Source organism: Rhinolophus hipposideros (assembly GCF_964194185.1).
Source record: "Rhinolophus hipposideros genome assembly, chromosome: 16".
Taxonomy (NCBI): Eukaryota; Metazoa; Chordata; class Mammalia; order Chiroptera; family Rhinolophidae; genus Rhinolophus; species Rhinolophus hipposideros.
This window is the reverse complement of record NC_138062.1, coordinates 38,527,259-38,550,035: the sequence shown is the minus strand read 5'-3', so window position 1 is coordinate 38,550,035 and position 22,777 is coordinate 38,527,259. Positions and strand designations below refer to the sequence as shown.

Genomic DNA, 22,777 nt, shown 5'->3' with positions numbered 1-22,777 from the left:
TATTTAAAGCCTGCCACGTAGAGCATGACAGGATATCCACATGATCTTGCCTACGCCCAAGAAGTGACCCAAAGTAGGTTCCCTTAAAAAACTCTTGATGTAATGCTAGAGTTCTCAGCCCCTTTCTTCCCTCTCTTGGCCCAGGGGAATTTTACAGAGGAGTAGTGTGACACTACATAACACCCAAGAAAGTTTCAAAGAACCACACCACCCACAGGACATCCCATAGGATGTCTGTGCCCAGGGAATGTCCTGGGGCAGAGGAACGGGGGATTTCGGGGATTTCATACAACGTATTCCAGGTGGCTATTCTTGGCTTTCTTCTCATGTAAAAGAACCAGTGGCAAAAAATTAAGTCTTTAAAATGAGGCATCTATTGAAGGTGGGAAAATGATAACAATTAAATACTGCATTTGTTCCACGGGTACAAATACTTGCTTCTGCTGTAAATTGGGAGACGGGAAGGTAGCATTTCAGATACTGGCAGAAATCTGAAAATTTACGGATTACAAACTCTAGGAAGAGCTGGATGGAGAGGAGAGCAAGGTTGTAAAATTGAGGCCAACCTTAAGCATTTAGAAAACTCAGGAGAAAATAGGTTCCCACTGAGGAGAAAGGAGAACTGGGGATCCCACAGCACCTCACACGCACAAACCCCAGAAACCAAGTCACGATTGTCTCTTGACGGCCCTCCCGATGGTAACCGCAATCTGGGGAGAGGAGCTCTGAGTGCAGCGCTGCCCAGAGTTGCCCAAGTCGCAGCATTCAGTGACCAGACAGGATAGCTGCTGGCCCAGGCCCCATTCTGTGTGCCGCAGGGGACAGAGGTTCAAGGTGGGGGAGGGGAGTGGACTCAGGTCCGCAGACCTGGGACTTGAACGTGGGGAAGCTTGGTCCGACCTCTGCTGGTTCCACTCTGCCAGTGGTTCCCTTCTCCCCACCCTGGCCCTGCACACTCACCATTTTCCGGTTTGCAAGGTCCCCCGGCATTGGCATCGTTCCTGAGGAACCTGTGGCTGGTGCTGGTCACAGAGGGACTGACACTGCAGCAGAGACACCTGGGCTATAAAGTGCAGGTGAGACGCGAACTCCGGCGTGGCCAGGATCTTCCTCGAGGTCTGCTGGGTGTTATCACATCCACTTGCAACCGATTGGACAGTTCGCAAGGACCCGCCTCTGTTATTCCTGAGTGACAACAGAGTAGGAGGGCAGATGGCTTAACAGAACCAGCTTTCACCGGTGGGCAGGACCTATCCCCTACAGTATGTTGTCTTTTAAACAAAACTTGTCTGTGGACCTAGAGAGACACTTCCTGTTCCTCTCTGAACGCAGTGACACAGGTGTGCGAAGGGGATTCCAGGGTTAGTTTCCAGATGGAAGTAGGCCCTTGTGCAGAGCAAGAGGGACAGCCAGTCCAGACCAGACTGGGACCAGAGGGTCAGCGGTCCTGCTAGGGCAGGGCTTGTCACAGGCTGTGAGGCCACTCATGGAACTGTGACGCTTGTTTACAAACCCATTTAAAACTGACCTCACCATGTGTAATACAAGAGTTTGGCTCCATGTTAATCCTCGTTGACAGCGTTGAGCCTTCCACCCATCTCTTCTCCACCTCCACACATGTGGTACTTTAGCTAAAAAGTCCCATGACCTAAGTTCCAGGTTCTGCAGAGAAATTTGAACCCCACAACGCCACCTGGGCGCAGGGACTCTCTGACCATCAGTAAGCTGTGAGATGTATTTAGTATAACTCACGGGTGGCCATTTTACACTAGAAGGAAATTTATTTTAGTTTTGACCGTGCCCTTAGAGATTTTGAAATGTAAACGGTTATGATACCCCTAAAGCAACTGAATTCCTATTTTCACCAAAATAAGGGGAAAAAACCCCAGTAAGATTTTGAAAATGTTGAATGTAACCGAAAACTCTATAATAAACTACCACATTGGTTCAAAACTCCCAGTGCATTTTAAAAATTTGAATAGCTTTATTAAGATACAATACACACACCATACAATGAATCCCTTTAATGGGTACAATTCATTGGTTTTCAGTATATTCACACGAATGTGCAGTAATCACCACAGTTTCTGAACATTTTCATTGTCTCAGAAGAAACCCCTGTACCCTTCAGCTATCATTATGGAAAATGGAAAATCTTTCCATTTTCCATCTCCAAAGTACTAGGCAAACTCTAATCTTGCTGTGTCTATCTATAGATTTCCCTGTTTTGGATTTATACATGAATGAAATCATATTAATAGGTTATCTTTGTAGTTGACTTCAGGCACTTAGCACAATTTTTTCAAGGAACATCCATGTAGTAACATGTATGGATACTACATTTGTTTTTATAGCCAAATAATATTGCATTGTATGGATTGCATTTTATAGCCAAATAATATTGCATTGTATGGATAAATAATTGTGATTATTCATCTGTTGTAAACATTTGGTTTGTTTTCACTTTTTAGCTATTCTGAGTGTCATGCAGGGCGGCCTGCGGGGCTTCAGCTCCCGCTCCCCACATAAGAACGCAGGACATGGTGAGGCCAAAAAGGAACACCCACGGAGCCATAGGTAGGGGGGTCATACCACTATAGTCTCACTGGAGGCTGGATTCACACGACCTGCGACCTGCTGTCCGCTTTTCTGTCAAACGACAACTCCTTGCTAGCTCAATCCACTGTGCTGACTGCAATCCGCGCTTGCCAGCCACCATCTTCTTGCTAGCCTCCATTTTTCTGCTAGCATAGCCACAGCAGTTATATTAGTGGCCAATGGCTCACTGGTTACAGCTGACTGCCAACTAGTCACAGCTGATGGCCATCCAATCAGTTGATGGCCATTTACTACCTGAGTGAGAACCTTTCCACGTGAGGCCTAGAGCCTGGAAACTGCACTCCTGGCTCTGTTCCCACACTGAGTAACGTTGCAATAAACCTTCATGTACAAAATTTTGTTTGGACATGTATTTTCATCTCTTTGGGTATATACCTAAGAGTGAAATGCTGGGTCCTATGATAATTCTAGGTTTAAGTTTTGAGGAACTGCCAGAAAGTTTTCCTAAGTGACTGAAGCACCATTTTATATTCCCAGCAGCTGTGGATCATTTCTCCATGTCCTCCACAAAACTAGTTCTTAACTCACTTTTTAATTCCACCTATCCTGGTCATTGTGACATGGTATTGCACTGGAGTTTTGATGTGGATTTCCTTGATAACTAGTGACTGCTAGCATTTTTTCATGTATTCTTGCCTGGGAAATAAATATCTATTCACATCCTTTGACATTTTAAAATTGAGTTATTTGACTTCCTTATTATTGAGTTGTAAGAGTTCTTAATATGTTGTTGATACAAATCCCTTATCAGATATGATTTGCAAAATTTTCTTTCATTCTTTGGGTTGTTTTCACTCTCTTACTTTAACGTTTTTACTCTTAATTGAGGTAACATACACATATTATAACATTTACACCTTAAGTTTACAGTTCAGTAGTGAGAAGCACATTAACATTGAGAAACCAATGTCAGAACAGTTTTCATCTTTGAAAGCTGCATATCTACACACGTTAAATATCCTCTTCCCATTCCCCTTTGCTCCCAGACCCTGGCAATCACCATCCTACTTTCTCTCTCTATGAATTTCACTATTCTAGGTACCTCATGCAAGGGGATTCATATAGTAGTTCTCCTTTTATGAATGGCTTACTTCACTTAGCATAATGACCTTATTGTTCACCCATGTTGCAGCACATGTCACAGTTTCCTTTCAAAATCTGAATAATATTCCATTGTATGTTTATACTAAATTTTGTTGATCCATTCATTCACTGAAACACACATGGATTGCTTCCACATTTTGGCTCTCATGAATAATGCTGCTACGAACACAAATGTAGAAACATCCCTTTCAGTCACTGGATTCAAGTCGTTGGGGTGTATACCCAGAAGTAGTATTGCTGGAGCACGTGGTAACTCTGAATATAGTTTTTTTCTTCTGTTGTGAAGAATGATATTATGCTGCCTTTAAGTATAGTTATACAGACTGGTTAGTCCCATTGGTGGAACAACTCCAAAATCCAGGCATTGATGGACAAGAATGGACTCAACACACATTGTCATTTAATTGTTGCCACTAAAGACCTTAAGCCAATTTCTGATTAAATCATCTAAGTGGTATCTCATGGCTGAGGCCCTAGACAATGCATCTTCTAGTAATTATATGTATCTCCAGACTTTAGTTTTCTCATTTTTAGCCATCTTATTTAAATATGCACATAAGAGAGTTGGTTGCTAACTAGCCAAGTCTCCTTTGAATTGAAGAATTCCATAATCCATGAATTACACTTTGTACTACAGATTCTAAAGCACATTACATTAAAATTGTGATCATCTGGACTCAGAAACCAAATAAATATTTAGTTAACACTTTTTTAAAAATCTTAAAACTATGGCATTTTTCTTACTTTGGTAAAAGTGTGTATGATATATTTAGTATACTTATAGCGAATGGTACTCAGATATTTGTAATGTGGGCTTATATATAACTGTACACCTCACAGAATTATTTTTTAAAAAAACCCAAAGTCTGTAGAAGGAAGAAAATAGCAAAGAGCAGAGCAGAAATAAATGAAATAGAGACTAAACAGTCAATAGGAAAAAAAAAAAATCAATAATACTTAGAGCTGCTTCTTTGAAAGATAGGTAAAATTCACAAATCTTTGGACAGACTCACCAACAAAAGAGGACTGAAATTAATAAAATCAGAAGTGAGAGGGGAGAAGTAAAAACATACCACAGAAATGCAAAGGATCATAAGAGACTACCATGAACGATTATATGTAACCAACTTGGACAACTGACTACAAATGAATAAATTCCTAGAAACATACAATATACCAAGACTGAATCATGAATAATTAGAAGATCTGAACAGACAAAGTACTAGAAAGGAGATTGAATCAGAATTAAAAACCTCCCCAAAAACAAAAGTCAAGGTCCAGATGGCTTCACTGGTGAATTTTACCTAACATTCTTCAAAAAATAATTAATACCATAAACAAAGCTGCAATGAACACTGGGGCACACTTGTCTTTATGGATAAATGTTTTCAGATTTTTTTGGGTAGATACCCAGGAGAGGGATTGCTGGGTCATATGGTAATTCTAATTAATGAATGCCAACTATAATTTTATTTGGTAACTTTTTGAGGAACTTCCACACTGCCTTCCATAGCGGCTGCACCAGTCTGCATTCCCACCAACAGTGTATGAGGGTTCCTTTTTCTCCACAGCCTCTCCAACACTTGTTACTATTTGTCTTGTTGATGATAGCCATTCTAACTGGGGTGAGGTGATATCTCATTGTGGTTTTTATTTGCATTTCTCTGATGATTAGTGATGTTGAGCATTTTTTTCATATGTCTATTTGCCATTTGTGGATCTTGAGATTATAATGCTGAGCAAAATAAGACAGACAGAAAAAGTAGAGAACCACATGATTTCACTGACATGTGGTATATAAACCAAAAACAACAAAAGAATAAGACAAACAAATGAGAAATAAAAACTCATGGACACAGACAATAGTTTAGTGGTTACCAGAGGGTAAGGGGTGGGTGGGGGTGGGGGTGGGGTGGAAGATGAAGGTAAGGGGGATAAAATATATGGTGATGGAAGGAGAACTGACTCTGGGTGGTGAACACACAATGTGATTTACAGATGATGTAATACAGAAATGTATACCTGAAATGTATGTAACTTTACTAACAATTGTCACCCCAACAAATTTTAATTAAAAAGAAAAGAATCAATACGAAACTTCTCAAACTCTTCCAAAAAACAGATGAGAAGGGACCTCTTCCAAACTCATGTTACAAAGCCAGCACTATCCAATACCAAAACAAGACAAGGACGTGAAATGAAAACCAAAAAAGTACCCCTGACGAACATAGATGCAAAAACTCCACAAAATGTTAAACCAAATTCAACAATCCATTTACAGAATTATACATCATTATCAATGGGATTTATTTCAAGGATGCAAGGATGGTCCAATATTCACCAATCAGCCATGATACACCACATTAACAAAATGAAGAATAAAAATCATCTCAAGAAAAGCAGGAAAAAAAATATGACAAAATTCAACATCCATTTTTGTAAAAAACTCTTAAAAAAGAAGGTATGGCGGAACGTACATCAAAGTAATAAAGACCATATATGATAAGCCCACAGTAATATCCTAATCAACAATGAAAAGAATAAGGCCACAGATAACATACTCAATGATAAAAACTGAAAGTTTTTCTAAGATCAGGAACAAGATGCCCACTTTGGCGACTTTTATTAACCGTAGTATTTTAAGTCCTAGTCAGAGTAAAAGTTTTAACCATTTTGTGTATATAATAACATGTCATCTGCAAATAGTGACAGCTTCCTTTCCATTTTGGATGTTTTTTTTTGGAAAGGAAGCTGTCACTATTTGCAGATGACATGTTATTATATATACAAAATAGTTAAAACTCCAGCAAAAATCTGATAGAAATAATAAACTAATTAAGGAAAGTTTCAGAGTACAAAACACACAACTATCTGTTGCATTTCTATGTATTAATAATGGACTATGAGAAAGAGAAATTATGAAAACAATCCTATTCACAATTTCACCAAAAAAATAAAACACTGAGGAATAAATCTAACCAAAGAGGTTAAAAGACCTGTATACTGAACATATGCTGAAAACTACAATACATTAATTAAACAAATGTAGAGAGACAACTAACTGGAAAAATAGTCCGCATTCATGGATTGGAAGAATTAATAGTGTTAAAACATACATAAAACCAAAGCTATTTACAGATTCAACAGAAATAGAACAACCAATCCTAAAATTTCAATGGAACCACAAAAGACCCCAAATAGAGGGGAAAACAAAAACAAACAAAAAAACCTTAAGAAAATAAAAAAACAAAGAGGGTAGCACCATACGCTATTTCAAACTGTATTACAAAGCTATAATAATTTAGAAAATATGGTATTGGCAGAAAAACACATAAAAGACACATGCTTGTAGATCAATGTAATTAAATAGTGAGTCCACAAATAATCCCTCACATATATGGTCAATTAATTCACAACAAAGGAGCCAAGAATATACAATGCCAAAAAATAATCTCTTCAAATAAATGTTAGGAAATCTGGACAGACACATGCAAAAGAATGAAACTGAACCACTAGCTTACCCCATACACAAAAATTAACTCAAATGCATTAAAGACTTGAACATGATCTCCAAAACCATAAAAGGTTTAGAAGTCATGGGCCATAAGCTCCTTGATATGGGTCTTGGTGATGATTTTCTGTATCTGATACTAAAAGCAAAGGCAACAAAAGCAAAAATAAACAAGTGGACTACATCAAACTAAATAGCTTCTGCACAAGGAAAACCTTTTATTAATAAAATCAAAAAGCAACCTAGTGAAAGAAAATACTTGCAAATCATATATATGAATAAAAGTTAATATCCAAAAATCTACAAAAAAACTCATAGTTTAATAGCCAAAAACAAACAATCTGATTAAAAAATAAACAGAACATCTGAATAAACATTTTCCCGAAGAAGACACAGAGATGGCAACAGGTACACGAAAAGATGTTCAACATCTTTAATCATCAGACAAATGCAAACCAAAACCACAATGAGCTACTACCTCACACCTGTGATAATGGCTATTATCAAAAAAGAAATGTGTTGGAGAGAAAAGGGAACCCTTAACTGTTGGTAGGAATGTAAATTGGTGCAGCCACTAGAAAAACCCTATGGAGGTTCCTCAAAAAATTAAAAATTTAGAAATTATGTGTCACTACACATAGTTCTTGAAGGAAAAAAATGCATCCTTTTAAATTAATTTGGGAGGACCTGACATATTGTTTTCTATACAGGCTATACCATTTTACATTACCACTAACAGGATATCTATTTGTCCTCTATAGGATATTGAGTAACTCCTTTAAGATTATTGGGGTACCAGTGGGGTTGGGGGCAGGGTGAGAAAGGTGAAGGCATTAAGAAATACAAATTGATATTTAATACAGTATGGGGAATATAATCAACAATGATGTGAAGATTATGTAAGGTGCCAGATGGGCACTGGACTTATCAGGGAGATCACTTCATAGACTTCCCAATGCGTTATACACCTGAAGCTGAAGTAGAATAATATTGAATGTCAACTATAACTAAATATATAGGTATATATAGTCACGGGATGTGGAGTACAACAGAGGGAAGGTAGTCAATGGTATTGTAACAGCTATATAAGATGTCAGAGGGGTAGTAGCTTGGGGTGTGGGTTATCACTTTACGAGGGGTTTAAATGTCTAACTTACGTTGCTTTATACACCTGAAATTAATAAAAAAATAAATTTTACAAAAGCCAAAAGAAATTATTGGGGTACCATGACTACATTTAGGATCCCAGGTATAACTGCAATGTGAGCCCCAGTATTGAGTACTTGTATGAAGGTTTCTGAATTAGTTCATTACAGAAGATAGCAAAATCAATTCAGAATCTTTGTTGAAGAGGCCTCAAAGCCAAGTGGTGACCTTTCATCTTTTTTCTTGTGTAAACTCTTTTAATACACTGTGGATTTCTAATTGATGAAATTGACTTTTTCAGTAATTTTTTCTTGGGTTTCCTCCCTCCTGTCCTGCCTTGTTTATTATTATTATTATTATTTTGGTCATGGGATATATTTGGGGGAAGGGGGTCCCTTTCTCTCTCTCGCTCTCTCTCTCTCTCTCTCTCTCTCTATATATATATATATATTGCTCCCTTTTATAGAGTTTAAGGACCATGGCTAAAGTCAGGTTTGAATTAATCCCTTGGTTGTGCTATACCCTTGATCCTAAGGGTCAGGATCTGGGCTGTAGTAGAGGCCCAGGCAGCAGCTACAGAGGTACTTAGGGGTCCTGGAGAGCCCTCTGGTATTAGGAGTGAGACTAGCCCACCAACTATTGGCTGCCACCCCCACCACTAGATGGGGCCACGTCTTGCAGAGTGAAGTGTCTCTTTCCCACCCCCAGCCCAGAGTATATCCAAGCCATCTCAGCCTCTGTCACAGCTTCATTCTAACACACAGAGAAATCCCCATCAAGACAATGACCCAGAACCTCTTTAAGGAGGGCCACATCCCATATGCCTGCTCCCAAATGCCTGGAAATTCTTCAAACCGCCTACTCTAGTCAACTGCTCATAGAACTGGGGTTTGGTGGGGTCAACACTGCCCCATGGGGCAGTACAGCTCACAGCACCAGCTCCCCAGCACCCAGCAGCCCACAGTGCGGCCGCCATCAGGAAGCAGAGCAGGTGAGCAAGTCAGAGCAAGAAAAGACAGACCCAGGTAGGTGGTCACTTTGAGACATGCTGCTCACAGTGCCAAGTGTTCCAGTCACTTGCAGAGGGGTGGTTCCCATATACAGACTGAAGCCAGTAGCCTGCTGTGGGGACAGAATCCCAGAGAGCAGTTTCCAGGCTCTCGGCCTCACGTGAAAAGGTGCTAGCTTGGGTAGTAAATGGCCATCAGCTGCTACTGGTTAGCTATTAACCACCGATAAAACTGCGGTGGCTAAGCTAGCAAGCACAGATTGTAATTAGCAAGTGGGGGTCTGTTGGCAGAGAAGCAGAGAGCAGATTGCGGATGAGGTGGATCCTGCTTCTTGTGTCTCACCCGGCCACTTGCGAGACTGGGGTGCAGGAAGACCCCTTGTTGGGGAACTGGCGGATGTTTGCTCCCTATATCTTCAACCCAGCTGCCAGCGAGAATATAGTGGTGTATACCCCCTATCCATTCCTCCGTTTGTGTTCCTTTTTGGCCTCACCATATCCTGCGTTCTTGTGTGGGGAGTGGGAGCTGAGATCCTACATTAAAACGACCTAACAGGATTCTTACTGCAAACAGGCCTGGACATCAGACATTGCCAGATGGTGCAGGAGGAGAACCCTGATCAGATATGGAGGGTGATGAAATAGGAAGATGGAGATTCTGGTTCTCCTGACTTCAGGGTTCCTACTAAAACTGGGTTTTACAAGCACGTGCACAGGTAGGCCTGGGAGGAGGCTCACTAAAGTTGTTCCACCAAAGGATCCTTGTCAGGGGCAGGGCCGGGATGAGTCCTGCTCACAGGCAGGGGTTTGTGTGGTGGAATGTGACAGTGCCAGAGGAGGGAGCCCTGGACTTCCCTCAGCCTGTCCAGGTGGAGACACAAGAGAAAAGAGAGGAGGAGGCTTAAGCCACAGCAAATATCAAAGAATGTGGAGTCTGAGTGCTCATTAAAAAAACATACATGGGTAAGAAAAACAGGCATTGTTTTAATATAAAGCAACACTAACAGGACGTTTGGTAAATAATAAAAAATGTATTTGGGGGTAGCTAGAGTAACAGCGGAGGGACCAGATATGTTGGTAGTGACTTTTTTTTCCCCACCCCCTGGCAGTGACTTCTTAAGTTAGAATTTCCTATCTTACAGATTTATTAGGTTGGTGCAAAAGTAATTGTGGTTTTTGCAATTATTTTTAACCTTTTAAACTGCAATTACTTTCGCACCAACCTAATATTTAAAATAAACAAATTTATACACACCACGATTTACTATCTACTAGTCTTCATTTAACTTTTGTACATAGGAAACCATCCTAAGATTTAATTCCTTTAAACGAAAACAATAAAAGTGTAAACCATACAAAATGAAAACTTGCAAATCTCCTGCTAACTAAAAAATAACTTGTACCCTAGTTTGTCCTTCCCATCTATCTCACATGGGGGTATTTTAGGAATAAGTAGCGTATTATAATGCAACAGGCATTTGGGTTTAGCTCCCTACACATAGTAGGATTTTCAAAGATTTACATAAGCTTTGATTTCAGTTAAAACAGAAATTCATTTTCTTTAGCCTTTTAAATTTCAATGTTGTATAGGGACACTCACATACAAACACTAATGTAAAAATGAAAAATTGACCTCAGAGTTTAAACACATTAACCTCACATCTTGAGGTTCTCTTGCCTGAAAGGAACAAAAATTCTATTTAGTTCCGCTATTTACTTGCCTTACCGACATCTCTCACAATCAACTTACATTTTTAAGTCCAAGAAACTAAAAATGTTATTTCTCACTCGGAATAAAATTACAGTGCTCAGGGAAACCAGAGACAAAGGCTGCATTATTAAGTCAATAAAGCATCCAAAGGGAGAAACACAAGTATTGGAATCAGCTTGGATGAGCAGCCTGCTTCCCACAGGACAGAAGGAAAGCTGCTTTCAAAAGCTTCTATATTCCGGACTTTCCCGGATGAGACAGAACCCCTGGAGTGGGTCAGTCCCTAGGGAAGGAGGGAGGGACACCTGTGCAGCCCGAGGAATGAACTCTTGAGAACCCCACGCTCCCTCCCCCAGGCTTCCATTCTCACCCGAATTCAGTTAACCGTTCTGACCCAAACTCCCAAATTCATGAACCTTGACCCAGGACACACACTCCTGATATTCACACTTTCTTAATGTGCACAAATTACACTCGGAGTGCACCTACTCTTGGGGATGCAAAACTCCTACCTGTTTCTAGAAACAGGACAGGAGAACCAAAACTAAAACCTCAGAAAGGGCATCACTCCCCAGGCCCCAAAGTGCATCCCCAGCTCTCCAGGGCTGCAGCTTCTCTCAGTGTAAAGGCCCCCCCACGGTGGGTGTGAGCTGGAAGGAAACCTGCAGTGAAGGATCCCCAGGAAGAACCACTGAGCCTTCAAGTACTTCCGTTTGCAGCTCGAGCGGGGAGCGGAAGGGGGGTTGCTTGAGTCACAGGATTACACGCTTCGGCTCCCAGTTCCATAGCTTTGGAACACGTGGATATTTTAAATGACAAAAACCCGGTGTTTGAGGAATCCAGCTAATAATTCATGCAAGCCTAATGTGTCTATGTGTGAAAGAAGAAAACTGGAAGGCAATTTTCTAGTTCAAGAAAAACCACAAGTACTCATTACTTTCAGAAAGTAATACTATTTCCATGGCAAGAAAAAAAATTTAAACAATTATGTGAATCGGAGAGCCAATCGTGGCACTTGGGAATGTGGGCAGAAATCTGAAAATTTATGGATTTATTGCCAGTCCTAGGAAGAGCTAGGCTGAGGGAACTGGATCATGGATATGAGACCCTGCTTTCCAAACATTTCGAAAACTCAGGAGTAAACGGATCCCCTGGGGAGAAAGGAGGAACTTGGGGCTCCGCAAACCACAGCTCCTCTCACGCACGAACCCCCGGAGAGCGAGTCCCCAATGTCCCCGGAAGACCCTGCCCGTGGTCACAGCACAGTCTGCGGAGACGCGGAGCTGGGGCCACAGAGCTGCCCAGAGAGGTTCTGGGGCCGAAGTCGCCGCGCGCAGTGACGGGCCAGGACGCCCGGAGTCCAGGCTGCGGTTCCAGTCCCCACGCTGCGAGCCGGAGGGGACCGACGTCCCAGCTGCGCCCCGGAAAGACTCGGTTCGCACATACAGGACTTGATAGCGGGGAGGCCGGTCCACCACAGCCTCTTCCAACCAGTTCCAACCAGCCCCTCGTCCCGATCCTGGGACATCCAGCACCGCACACTCACCATTTCCCGGCTTCTAGGGTCCCCTGGGGTGGTCCCTGTGCCTCCCTTTGCCCGTGCTGGTCACAGAGGGATTAATGCCGCCACAGACACCTGGGCTGTTAAGTGCTCGTGAAACACCACTGTGGCCGGCCAGGAGGGTCACGTGGTTTGCTGAACGTCACACCACCCATCCACCCTGCTGCGCCCCTGATTGGACAGTTCCTAAGGATCCACTATTGTTATTCCTGAGTGACAACAGGGTGGGAGGTCAGAGGGCTTAATGGAACCAGCTTCCGCCGGTGGGCGGGACCTGTCTCCTCCGAGGACGTTTGGTTTTTAAAACTTGTTCGTGGTCCTAGAGGGACAGTGTCGTCTTGCTGCTCCACTTTCTGAACGCGGTGACACAGGTGTGCGCAGAAAATTCCAGGGTCAGTTTCCAGATGGAACGACGCCCACGTGCAGAGCAAGAGGGGCACCCAAGCCAGGCCAGACTGGGACCAGAGGGTCAGTGGTCCTGCCCGGGGCAAGGATTGGCATAGGCTGCGAGGCCACTCATGGAACTCTGACGCAAACCCATTTAAAACTAACTTCAGGGGCCAGCCCGGTGGCTCAGGCGGTTGGAGCTCCATGCTCCTAACTCCAAAGCCTGCCCGTTGGGTTCCCACGTGGGCCAGTGGGCTCTTCACCATAGGGCTGCCGTTTGGATTCCTCAAATCCCGCAAGGGATGGTGGGCTGCGCCCCCTGAGGCTAGCCACTGGCAACTGGACCTGGAGCTGAGCAGCGCCCTCCACAACTAAGACTGAAAGGCCAACAACTTAAAGCTGAATGGCACCCTCCACAACTAAGATTGAAAGGATAACAACTTGACTTGGAAAAAAAGTCCTGGAAGTACACACTGTTCCCCCAGTGGAGTCCTATTCCCCTTCCCCAATAAAATCTTTAAAAAAAAAGAAACTTCCCTATGTGTGAGAGTTTAGCTCCATTTTGATATTTGACGGTTGACAACATTGAGCCTTCCACCCATCCCTTCTCCACCTCCACACATGTGGTACTTGAACTAAAGAGTCCCATGTCTCCCAAGAACCTGGTTCTGGTGGCCAACTAGGAACTCCTCTGAGCAATCATAGTTGTTAGATGCATTCATTAAAACATTCAGGTGTACATTTTACTGGAAAAGGAAATTTATTTTAGATAGTTTATGAAGGTGTCCTTAGAAATTTTGAAATGTTAACAGCTATGATATCCCTAAAGTAAGTGAACTATTTTCACCAATATGACAAAAAAACAAAAGATTTGGAAATGTGGGATGTATCTGAGAACTCTATATACTTAATATTGGTTCAAAACGTCTAATTATTTATTTTAATAGCTTTATTGAGATACAATACACGTAACACACAATGCATTTAATATGTACAATTTAGTGGTTTTCAATGTATTCACAATATGCAATTATCATAACTTTTGAACATTTTTGTCATTTCAAAAAGAAACCCTTGCACCCTTTAACTATCACCACCCCATCTTTCCATCTTCCACTTCCAAGCCACAGTCCTAGACAACCTCTAATCTTGCTGTGTGTGTAGATTTCCCTGTTCTGGATTTATATATGAATGGAATCATATAATAGGTTGTCTTTGTAGTTGACCTCAGGCATTTAACATGTTTTCAAGGCACATCCACGTAGTAGCATGTATGTATACTTCATTTGTTTTTACAGCCAAATAATATTGCATCATATGGATAAAGTACATTCTGTTTATTCATCTGTTGTAGACATTTGGTTTGTTTCCACTTTTTGGCTATTCTGAGTTACGCTGCAATAAACCTTCGTGTACAAGATTTTGTTTGGACATATATTTTCATTTCTTTGGGTATATACATAAGAGTGAATTCCTGGGTCTATGGTAATTCTACATTTAATGTTTAAGGAACTGCCGAAATGTTTTCCTATGACTGAAGCACATTTTATATTACCACCAGCTGTGGATGATTTCTCCATATCCTTCACAAAACTAAATATTATCTCACTTTAAAAAAAATTTTATTGGGGAATATTGGGGAACAGTGCGTTTCTCCAGGGCCCGTCAGCTCCAAGTCCTTGTCCTTCAATCTAGTTGTGGAGGGCGCAGCTCAGCTCTAAGTCCAGTCACTGTTTTCAATCTTAGTTGCAGGGGGCGCAGCCCACTATCCCATGTGGGAATTAAACCCTCAACCTTGTTGTTAAGAGCTCACACTCTAACCAACTGAGCCACATGGCTACCCTTATGTCACTTTTTGATTCCACCCACACTAGTGGTTGTGACATGGTATCCTCGGGTTGAGATTTGGATTTATTTGATGACTAGTGATTTCTAGCATCTTTACATGTGCTCTTGCCCATTCATACAGCTTCATTGGAAATAAATGTCTATTCACATCCTTTGACATTTTAAAATTGGGTTATTTGACTTTTTTATTATTGAGTTGTAAGAGTTCGTTATGTTTTTGATACAAATCCCTTATCAGATATGATTTGCAAAATCTTTCATTCTTTGATTGTGTTTCACTCTCTTGCTTTAACATTTTCACTCTTAATTGAGGTAACATACACATACTATAACACTTACATCTTAAGTTTACAGTTCAGTAGTGAGAAGTACATTGACATTGAGAAACCAACGTCAGAACAGTTTTCATCTTTGAAAGCTGCATTTCTATACACGCTAAATAATCTCTTCCCATTCCCCTTTGCTCCCAGGCCCTGGCAATCACCATCCTACTTTCTCTCTCTATGAATTTCACTATTTTGCTTCCACATTTTGGCTCTCAAAAATAATGCTATGAACACAAATGTAGAAACATCCCTTTCAGTCCCTGGATTCAAGTCTTTGGGGTGTATACCCAGAAGTAGTATTGCCGGACCACATGGTAACTCTGAATATAATTTTTTTTCTTCTGTTGTGAAGAATAATATTATGCTGCCTTTAAAGCATTAAGTATAGTTACACAGACTGGTTAGTCCCATTAGTGGAACAACTCCAAAATCCAGGGATAGATGGACAAGGACTCAACACACATCGTCATTTAATTGTTGCCTCTAGAGCCAATTTCTGATTAAATCATCTAAGTGATATCTCATGGCTGAGGCCCTAGACAATGCATCTTCTAGTATTTATATGTATCTCCAGACTTTAGTTTTCTCATTTTTAGCCATCTTGTTTAAATATACACATAAGAGAGTTGGCTACTAACTAGCTAAGTCTCCTTTGAATTGAAGAATTCCATAATCCATGAATTACACTTTGTACTACAGATTCTAAAGCACATTACATTAAAATTGTGATCATCTGGACTCAGAGAAACCAAATAAATGTTTAGTTACCACTTTAAAAAAAATCTTAAAGCTATGATGTTTTTCTTACTTTGGCGAAAGTAAGTATGAAATATTTAGTATACTTATAGCGAATGGTACTCAGATATTTGTAATGTGGGCTTATATATATAACTGTGCACCTCACAGAATTATTTTTTTTAAAAAACCCAAAGTCTGTAGAAGGAAGAAAATAGCAAAGAGCAGAGCAGAAATAAATGAAATAGAGACGAAACAGTCAATAGAAAAAAAATCAATAAAACTAAGAGCTGTTTCTTTGAAAAGATAAAGAAATTGACAAAAAAAGAGGACTGAAATTAATAAAATCAGAACTGAGAGAGGAGAGGAAAAACTGATACCACAGAAATACAAAGGATCATAAGACTACCATGAACAATTGTATGAAAACAACTTGGACAACCGACTACAAATGAATAAATTCCTAGAAACATACACTATACCAAGACTGAATCATGAATAATTTGAAGATCTGAACAAAGTACTAGAAAGGAGACTGAATCAGAATTAAAAACCTCCCCAAAAACAAAAGCCAAGGTCCAGATGGCTTCACTGGTGAATTTTACCAATCAAAAAAGAACTAATAGGAATCTTTCTTAAACTCTTCCAAAAAACAGATGAGAAGGGATCTCTTCCAAACTCATGTTACGAGGCCAGCACTACCCAATACCAAAACAAGGACGTGAAATGAAAAAACAAAAAGACTCAACAAACATAGATGCAAAAACTCCACAAAATGTTAGCAAACCAAATTCAACAATACATTTACAAAATATAAATGTAAAATGTAAATGTAGCTGTGCCCTCCACAACCAGATTGAAAACAACGACTTGACTTGGATCTAATGGGTCCTGGACAAACACACTCTTCCCCAATTAAAAATAAAATAAAATAAAATAATAATAAAAAGGACACATAGGAGTTTTGCCATAAGAGAGAGATTCGGGATCCAATTCTGGCAACAGCCGACTAGCCCAAGAAAACCTTGCAATTGGTTCTTAGTCTTGGGCCTTGGGAAACTTATGATGCCATGGAGGCTGTCTGGATCCAGGTGTAAGCCTTGTTCTGATATTGGATGTCCTAAATATTGAACCTGAGTTTGAGTAGATTGTAATTTTTCTTTAGAGACTTAATGTCCCTTTAAAGCCAAAAGTGTCAACAGATGGACACTATCATCCTGTGAGGAAACCTTAGAAGAAAAACAAAGAAGTAAATCATCCACATGTTGTAACAAGGTAGAACCTTTAGGGAAAACTACATCATCCAAATCAGCCTTCAGAATCTGGGAGAAGTAAGAAGGGCTGTCAGTGAAATCCTGAGGTATCACCATATGGGTAAATTGCTTTCCTTCCCAAGTGAAAGCAAAAAGGTATTGGCTAGCTTCATCAACTGGGATGCTAAAGAATGCAAGGCATAAATCAATTACTGTAAAGAATTTACTTCCAGTTGGAATGGATGCCAGCAGTGTATGAGGAGCAGGAACGATGGTGTTGAGGGATAACAATGTGGTTTATTGCTTGGAGGTCCTGGACAAACCTCCACCCTTGTCCCTTTAGCTTTCTCACAGGTAGAATAGGAATGTTACAAGGATTAGTGCAAGGAATTATAGGACCCTGAGTTATGTAATTTTCTATTATGGGTTTCAAGGCTTCCTTACTGACAGGCTATTGATTAATTCTGGGCAGAGGCTTTGAAGGATCAACTTGAACTTTGATAGGAGGTGCACCATGAATTCTGCCAGTGTCAGTTGGAGATTTTGCCCATTAGAAGATGGTAGTGAGTCCAATAGGGACCATTGATCAGTACTCTCAGATTCAGTCACTGTACCATCAGAGACAGCACAAATGAAAGATGCTGAAAAGTCATGTAATTCACCTGATTGGTGACTCTGACAGTTACTATCAAACTCTAACATTATTTCTTCTTTTCTAGAAAAGGATATTCCAGCATGATACTTCTCTAAGAGGTCTCTGCCTAATAAGTGGGTAGGGGCAGAAGAACTAAGTAGAAAACAATGTTTGTCTCTTAAAGAACCTAGACTAAAGGGAATTGGTTCAGACACATAATCCTGTTGAGGTTTATTTGAAATCCCCACTATGTAAAATATCTTTATTACTCCGAGGCAGGGGCTAGCTTATAACAGTGGGGTTGAGCACCAAGACTGTAGCAGGTGTCAGTTAGAACAGAAATTGTTTCCTCCCCAATTTAAAGAAAAATTTCTCCAAGATGATTAAGTGGAAAGATTGGAAAAAACCCCTGTAGTTCCTCAGAGCCCCGTCATTGGGAATTAGGAAACCATGAAAAAGACTGGTTAGAAGGCAGAGAGCGTCTTGTAAGAGAGCTTGTTAAGAAAACTTAAACTTACGGCAAACCTTTTTCTGGTGTTCTTGCTCCTTGCAGAAGTGGCAAAAAGTTGGAGTTCCTTGGTTTTGCTTGGGCCTCTCTTCTGCCATGGCTGAAAGTCAAAAGTCTTGACAATCTTACTTTTAGGTGGCTCATCTAGAGTACTGGCAAACTAATTGGCCAAGTACACCAAGTCTAGGGTAGCCATAGTTCCCCATCCCATCCTGGATTTCCTAATCATGAGGGAAAGATTTTTATTTAGCACCTCGACAAATAAAGAATTAAAGGTTACACGTGTGATGTCAACATCTGGAGGAAGACCAGAATTTTTCTTAAAAACTACCTTAAACCTATCATAATAGTCATGAACAGAATTGTTAGGCCTTTGTGAGTCAAGTGTGAATTTTGCTCCAATCAACAGACTTTGGGAAGGCCTTAGGAATTGCTCAATATAGATTTTTTTCCCCTCTCCCTTTCTTCTACCTCCCCACCCTTCCACTTCAAATGGTTGTTTCTCAGTCTAGTTGTGTAGGACAGCTCCCTGGCCCATGTTGGCATTATGAGCCCCGCGCTCCTTCTGGCTGAGGCAGTTGGTCGCCAGTTATTGGTGGGCGGTTCACAGCAGCTCTTGCTGGCCACGGGCCACTCATGGTGGCACATGGTAGCTCACGGCAGCTCTCAGCAGCTCACTGCAGCCCAGCTCCAGAGAGAGCTGTTGTTCACAATCTTAGCTATAGAGGGCACAGCTCACTGGCCCATGTGGGAATTGAACCAGCGACCTTGGCATTAGGAGCACAGTGCTCCAATCACCTGAGCCGCACGCCCCTCAATGTAGTTTTTGAGCAAATTCCCTGGTTTCCTCCCAATAATTGGAAATTTGCATTTCTAAGTCTTTTTCAGGATGCCCCCATCTGGCAATTCTCATCCAACGTCTAGCTTGGCCTTCACCAACTAACTTATTAATTAGCTGATATAAATCAGAAAACCCAGGCTGATAGGCCTGAATAGTAATATCAAATTCCTCAGCAAACTTATTCGAGTCCTCAGTTACCTTAGGAAATTCCTTTATAATGGTACATAACTCAGCTTTAGTCCAGGGGACATAGCCGACATGGGGTTTATTAGGATCTTCAGAGGGTTTAATTTTAAATGGGAAAGTACTGATAAGTTCTGAGGAAAGAGGAAAATGAGAAGATTCAAGAGAATGTGCCACTGGAGGCCGAGCTGAAGGTGGAAGAGGGAGAAGTAAGAGACAAGATAGCATCAGGGGTGGAGCTTGAGATAAAGGGGGAAGGGCAAGGCAGTGCTGTGGGGGAAGAGCACAAGGTTTCACGCGCCATTTTGTCTCTTTTTGAATTTTTAGCAGCCCCATTAACTTTGAGACTTTATCTTCTAAATGGGCAACTTTAGATTTATGGTCTCATTTGGAAGCCGCAATATACAGTAGCACCTTGGTTTTCGAATGTGTCTGTTGATGAACATTTCAGTTTACAAAACCCGTAAACCCGGAAGCAAATGCTTTGGTTTTCGACCACGCCTCGGAAATCGAACATGTCACGCAGCTTCCACTGAATGCAAGATCCTGAGGCCTAGCTGTTGGCTGTTTTCGAACGTTTCAGAACTCCAACGGTCTTCTGGAACAGATTACATTCGAAAACTGAGATACCTCTGTACTACTCAAAATAGGTATTCCATTCCTCTTTCTTACAACGCTGTTATTATCCAACTGAGTTTTAAGAAAGTCAAGTTTCATAATCTCAAAAGTTCCCCAAAGTAGCCACTGATTTTCTAAGTTACTCTTAGCCAGATCTGCCCATTTAGTTAAATACGTGCATGAAAATTCCCTGTGGTTTTAAACATATACTCGGCCGGTGTCCCTGTTGGAGGGACAGTTTTAGAAGGCTTAGACAACAGAGATCCCATTTTTAATACTAGACCTGAAACAGCTCACAATTCGAGCACCCAGGCATCTTCAGCTCACCTCACTCTGGAATAATCTGATCACTGAGAAACAGGCCGAAGGCTAAAAGCCAGTTCCAGGTAAATAGCCAATTCTCAGGGATTTAAGCTATAGTCTGAGCTGGGTGGCACTCTTCTCACTTTCTCAATGAGACAGCACAGTCTAGTACTGGCCAACACTGACCAATTTCAGAGGGTCAGAAATAACCTCTACCCCAAAGGAACTTTAGGTGAAGGCCAGTCTTTGTCTCAGACGACAGCTTGTTTTCCAAAGAATTCAAGCTGATGTGCCGCAATGAGTACTCAGACAACAGAGAAAGACAAATAGGCCTCTAACACATTCTCACACACACACACACACACACACACACACTAAAAAAAAAATTCCTGAATAAAGCCTGGGGAGCATCAGATACAAAACATTGGCTCAGATCCAGGAGAACTCACCCGAGGCTTCTAAGCCAGGGAACAAAGCACGGAGCCCAAACGGCTCAGTGAGGCTTCAAAGCTGGTTTGCTCATGTTTCAGAAGCGGCCAGAGTTCGTTCTTGTCTGGATCCTAGATGAGCCCCCAAAATGTTAACTGGACAAAAAAAATCTTTTATAGAGTTTATCAAAAAGAGGGTTTATTCAGGGAAAACAAAACCACCACAGCAATGTGGGAACATGCACCTTCCAGATGGCTGTTCCACGTGCAAAAAGGAGGTATCTCTCAAGATGGCTCCCTTATATACCCCTAGCCCTTTGCAGGAAGTTAGAACCATCAAGTGTAACAGGAAGTTGGGACTAGACAGTAACAGGAAGCCCAGGTCCATCCATAGACTCCCAACTCCCTGGTCAGTTTCCTTAAAGTGCCAGTTCACTTTTATCAATATGAAATAATTTAGTATACTTATACATAATGATGCTCAAATATTTGAAATATAGGCTTTATACAAATCTACACCTCAAGGAATTAGAAAAAGAAGAACAAAACCCGAAGTTAGTACAAAAAGAGTAAATAGCAAAGATCAGAGTAGACATAAATGAAATAGAGACTAAAAAGACAATAGAAAAGATCAGTGAATCTAAGAACTGATTCTTTGAATAGATAAGCAAAATAGACAAACCTTTAGCTAGACTCACAAAAAAAGAGGGGACTCAAATAAAATCAGAAATGGAAGAAGAGATGTTATAAGTGATACCACACAAATATAAAGGGTTATAAAAGACTACTATGCACAATTATATCTACAAGTGGACAACCTAGTGGAAATGGATACATTCCTAGAATCATACAATCTACCAAGACTGAATCATGAAAAAATAGAAAATCTGAAGTCTAATTACTAGTAAAGACACTAAATCAGTAATCAAAAACCTCTCCCAAAACAAACGTCCAGGTCCACACAGCTTCATAGGTGAATTCTACCAAAAACTGAAAGAAGAATTAAAACGTATCCTTCTCAAACTCTGCCAAAAAATAAAAGAGGAGATAACTCTTCCAAACTCAAATTATGACATCATTGTTTCCCTGGTAACAAAACCTGAGGTGGATGCCACAAGAAAGCTGGTTTGTGATGAAAATGGTTCCAAAGGTTATGGATTTGTACATTTTGAGACACAGGAAGTAGCTGACAGAGCTACTGAAAAAATGAATGGGACGCTTCTAAATGATAACAAAGTATTTGTTGGATGATTTAAGTCTTGTAAAGAATGAGAAGCAGAACTTGTAGCTAGGGCAAAAGAGTTCACCAATGTTTCCATCAAGAATTTGGGAGAAGACATGGATGATTATGAGTGCCTTAAGAATCTCTTTGGCAAATTTGGAGCTGCCTTAAGTGTGAAAGTAGTGCCTGATGAAAGGGATAATCCACAGGTTTTTTATTTGTAAGCTGCAAAAGGCATGAAGACACACAGAAAGCTGTGCATGAGCTCAATGGGAAACAAATTTATGTTGATGAAGCTCAGAAAAAATGTGGAACGGTAGAAAGAACTTGAGTGCAAATTTCAAGAGATAAAGCAAGACAGGATCACCAGATACTAGGGTGTTAACTTTTATGAGAAAAATCTTGGTGATGGTATTGATGAATGTCTTCAGGAAGAGTTTTTTCCATTTGGTACAATCATTACTCAAGGGTTATGATGGAGTGTGGTAACAGCAAAGGGTTTGGTGTTGTATTTCTCCTTTCCAGAAGTCAGTAAAGCAGTTACAGAAATGAATGGTAGAATTGTGGCCACCAAACCACTGTTCAGCACAAAGAGAACCAGGCTCACTTCACTAATCGGGATATGCAGAGAATGGCAAGTGTGAGAGCTGTGGCCTACCCCATAATCAACCCCTACCTCCAGCACCTCCCTCAGGTTACTTCATGGCATAGACTCAGAATCGTGCTGCATGCTATCCTCTTAGCCTAATCGCCCAATTAAGACCAAGACCTTGCAGGACTTATTAGAGGACCAGGACTCATCCATTCCAAAATATGACCAGTGCTATTGG

General features: G+C 40.9%; 1 protein-coding gene and 1 pseudogene across 2 annotated transcripts in view; one reads left to right on the top strand and one right to left on the bottom strand.

Annotated features, from left to right (window-relative positions):
- Positions 1–12,775, bottom strand: part of LOC308509616 (uncharacterized protein) — a 20,410-nt gene extending 7,635 nt beyond the window's left edge. The window contains exons 1-2 of the mRNA XM_081077858.1: positions 12,647–12,775; positions 961–1,185 (exon numbers count right to left, since the gene is read on the bottom strand). Coding sequence (XP_080933984.1) covers positions 961–996 — 36 coding nt within the window. The 5' untranslated portion in view covers positions 997–1,185; positions 12,647–12,775. The remainder of the gene's footprint in view (positions 1–960; positions 1,186–12,646) is intronic.
- LOC308509390 (polyadenylate-binding protein 1-like) lies at positions 9,293–22,777 on the top strand (annotated as a pseudogene). The gene is made up of 4 exons: positions 9,293–9,405; positions 12,237–12,534; positions 12,985–13,129; positions 21,768–22,777. The product of its transcript is annotated as a polyadenylate-binding protein 1-like (transcript).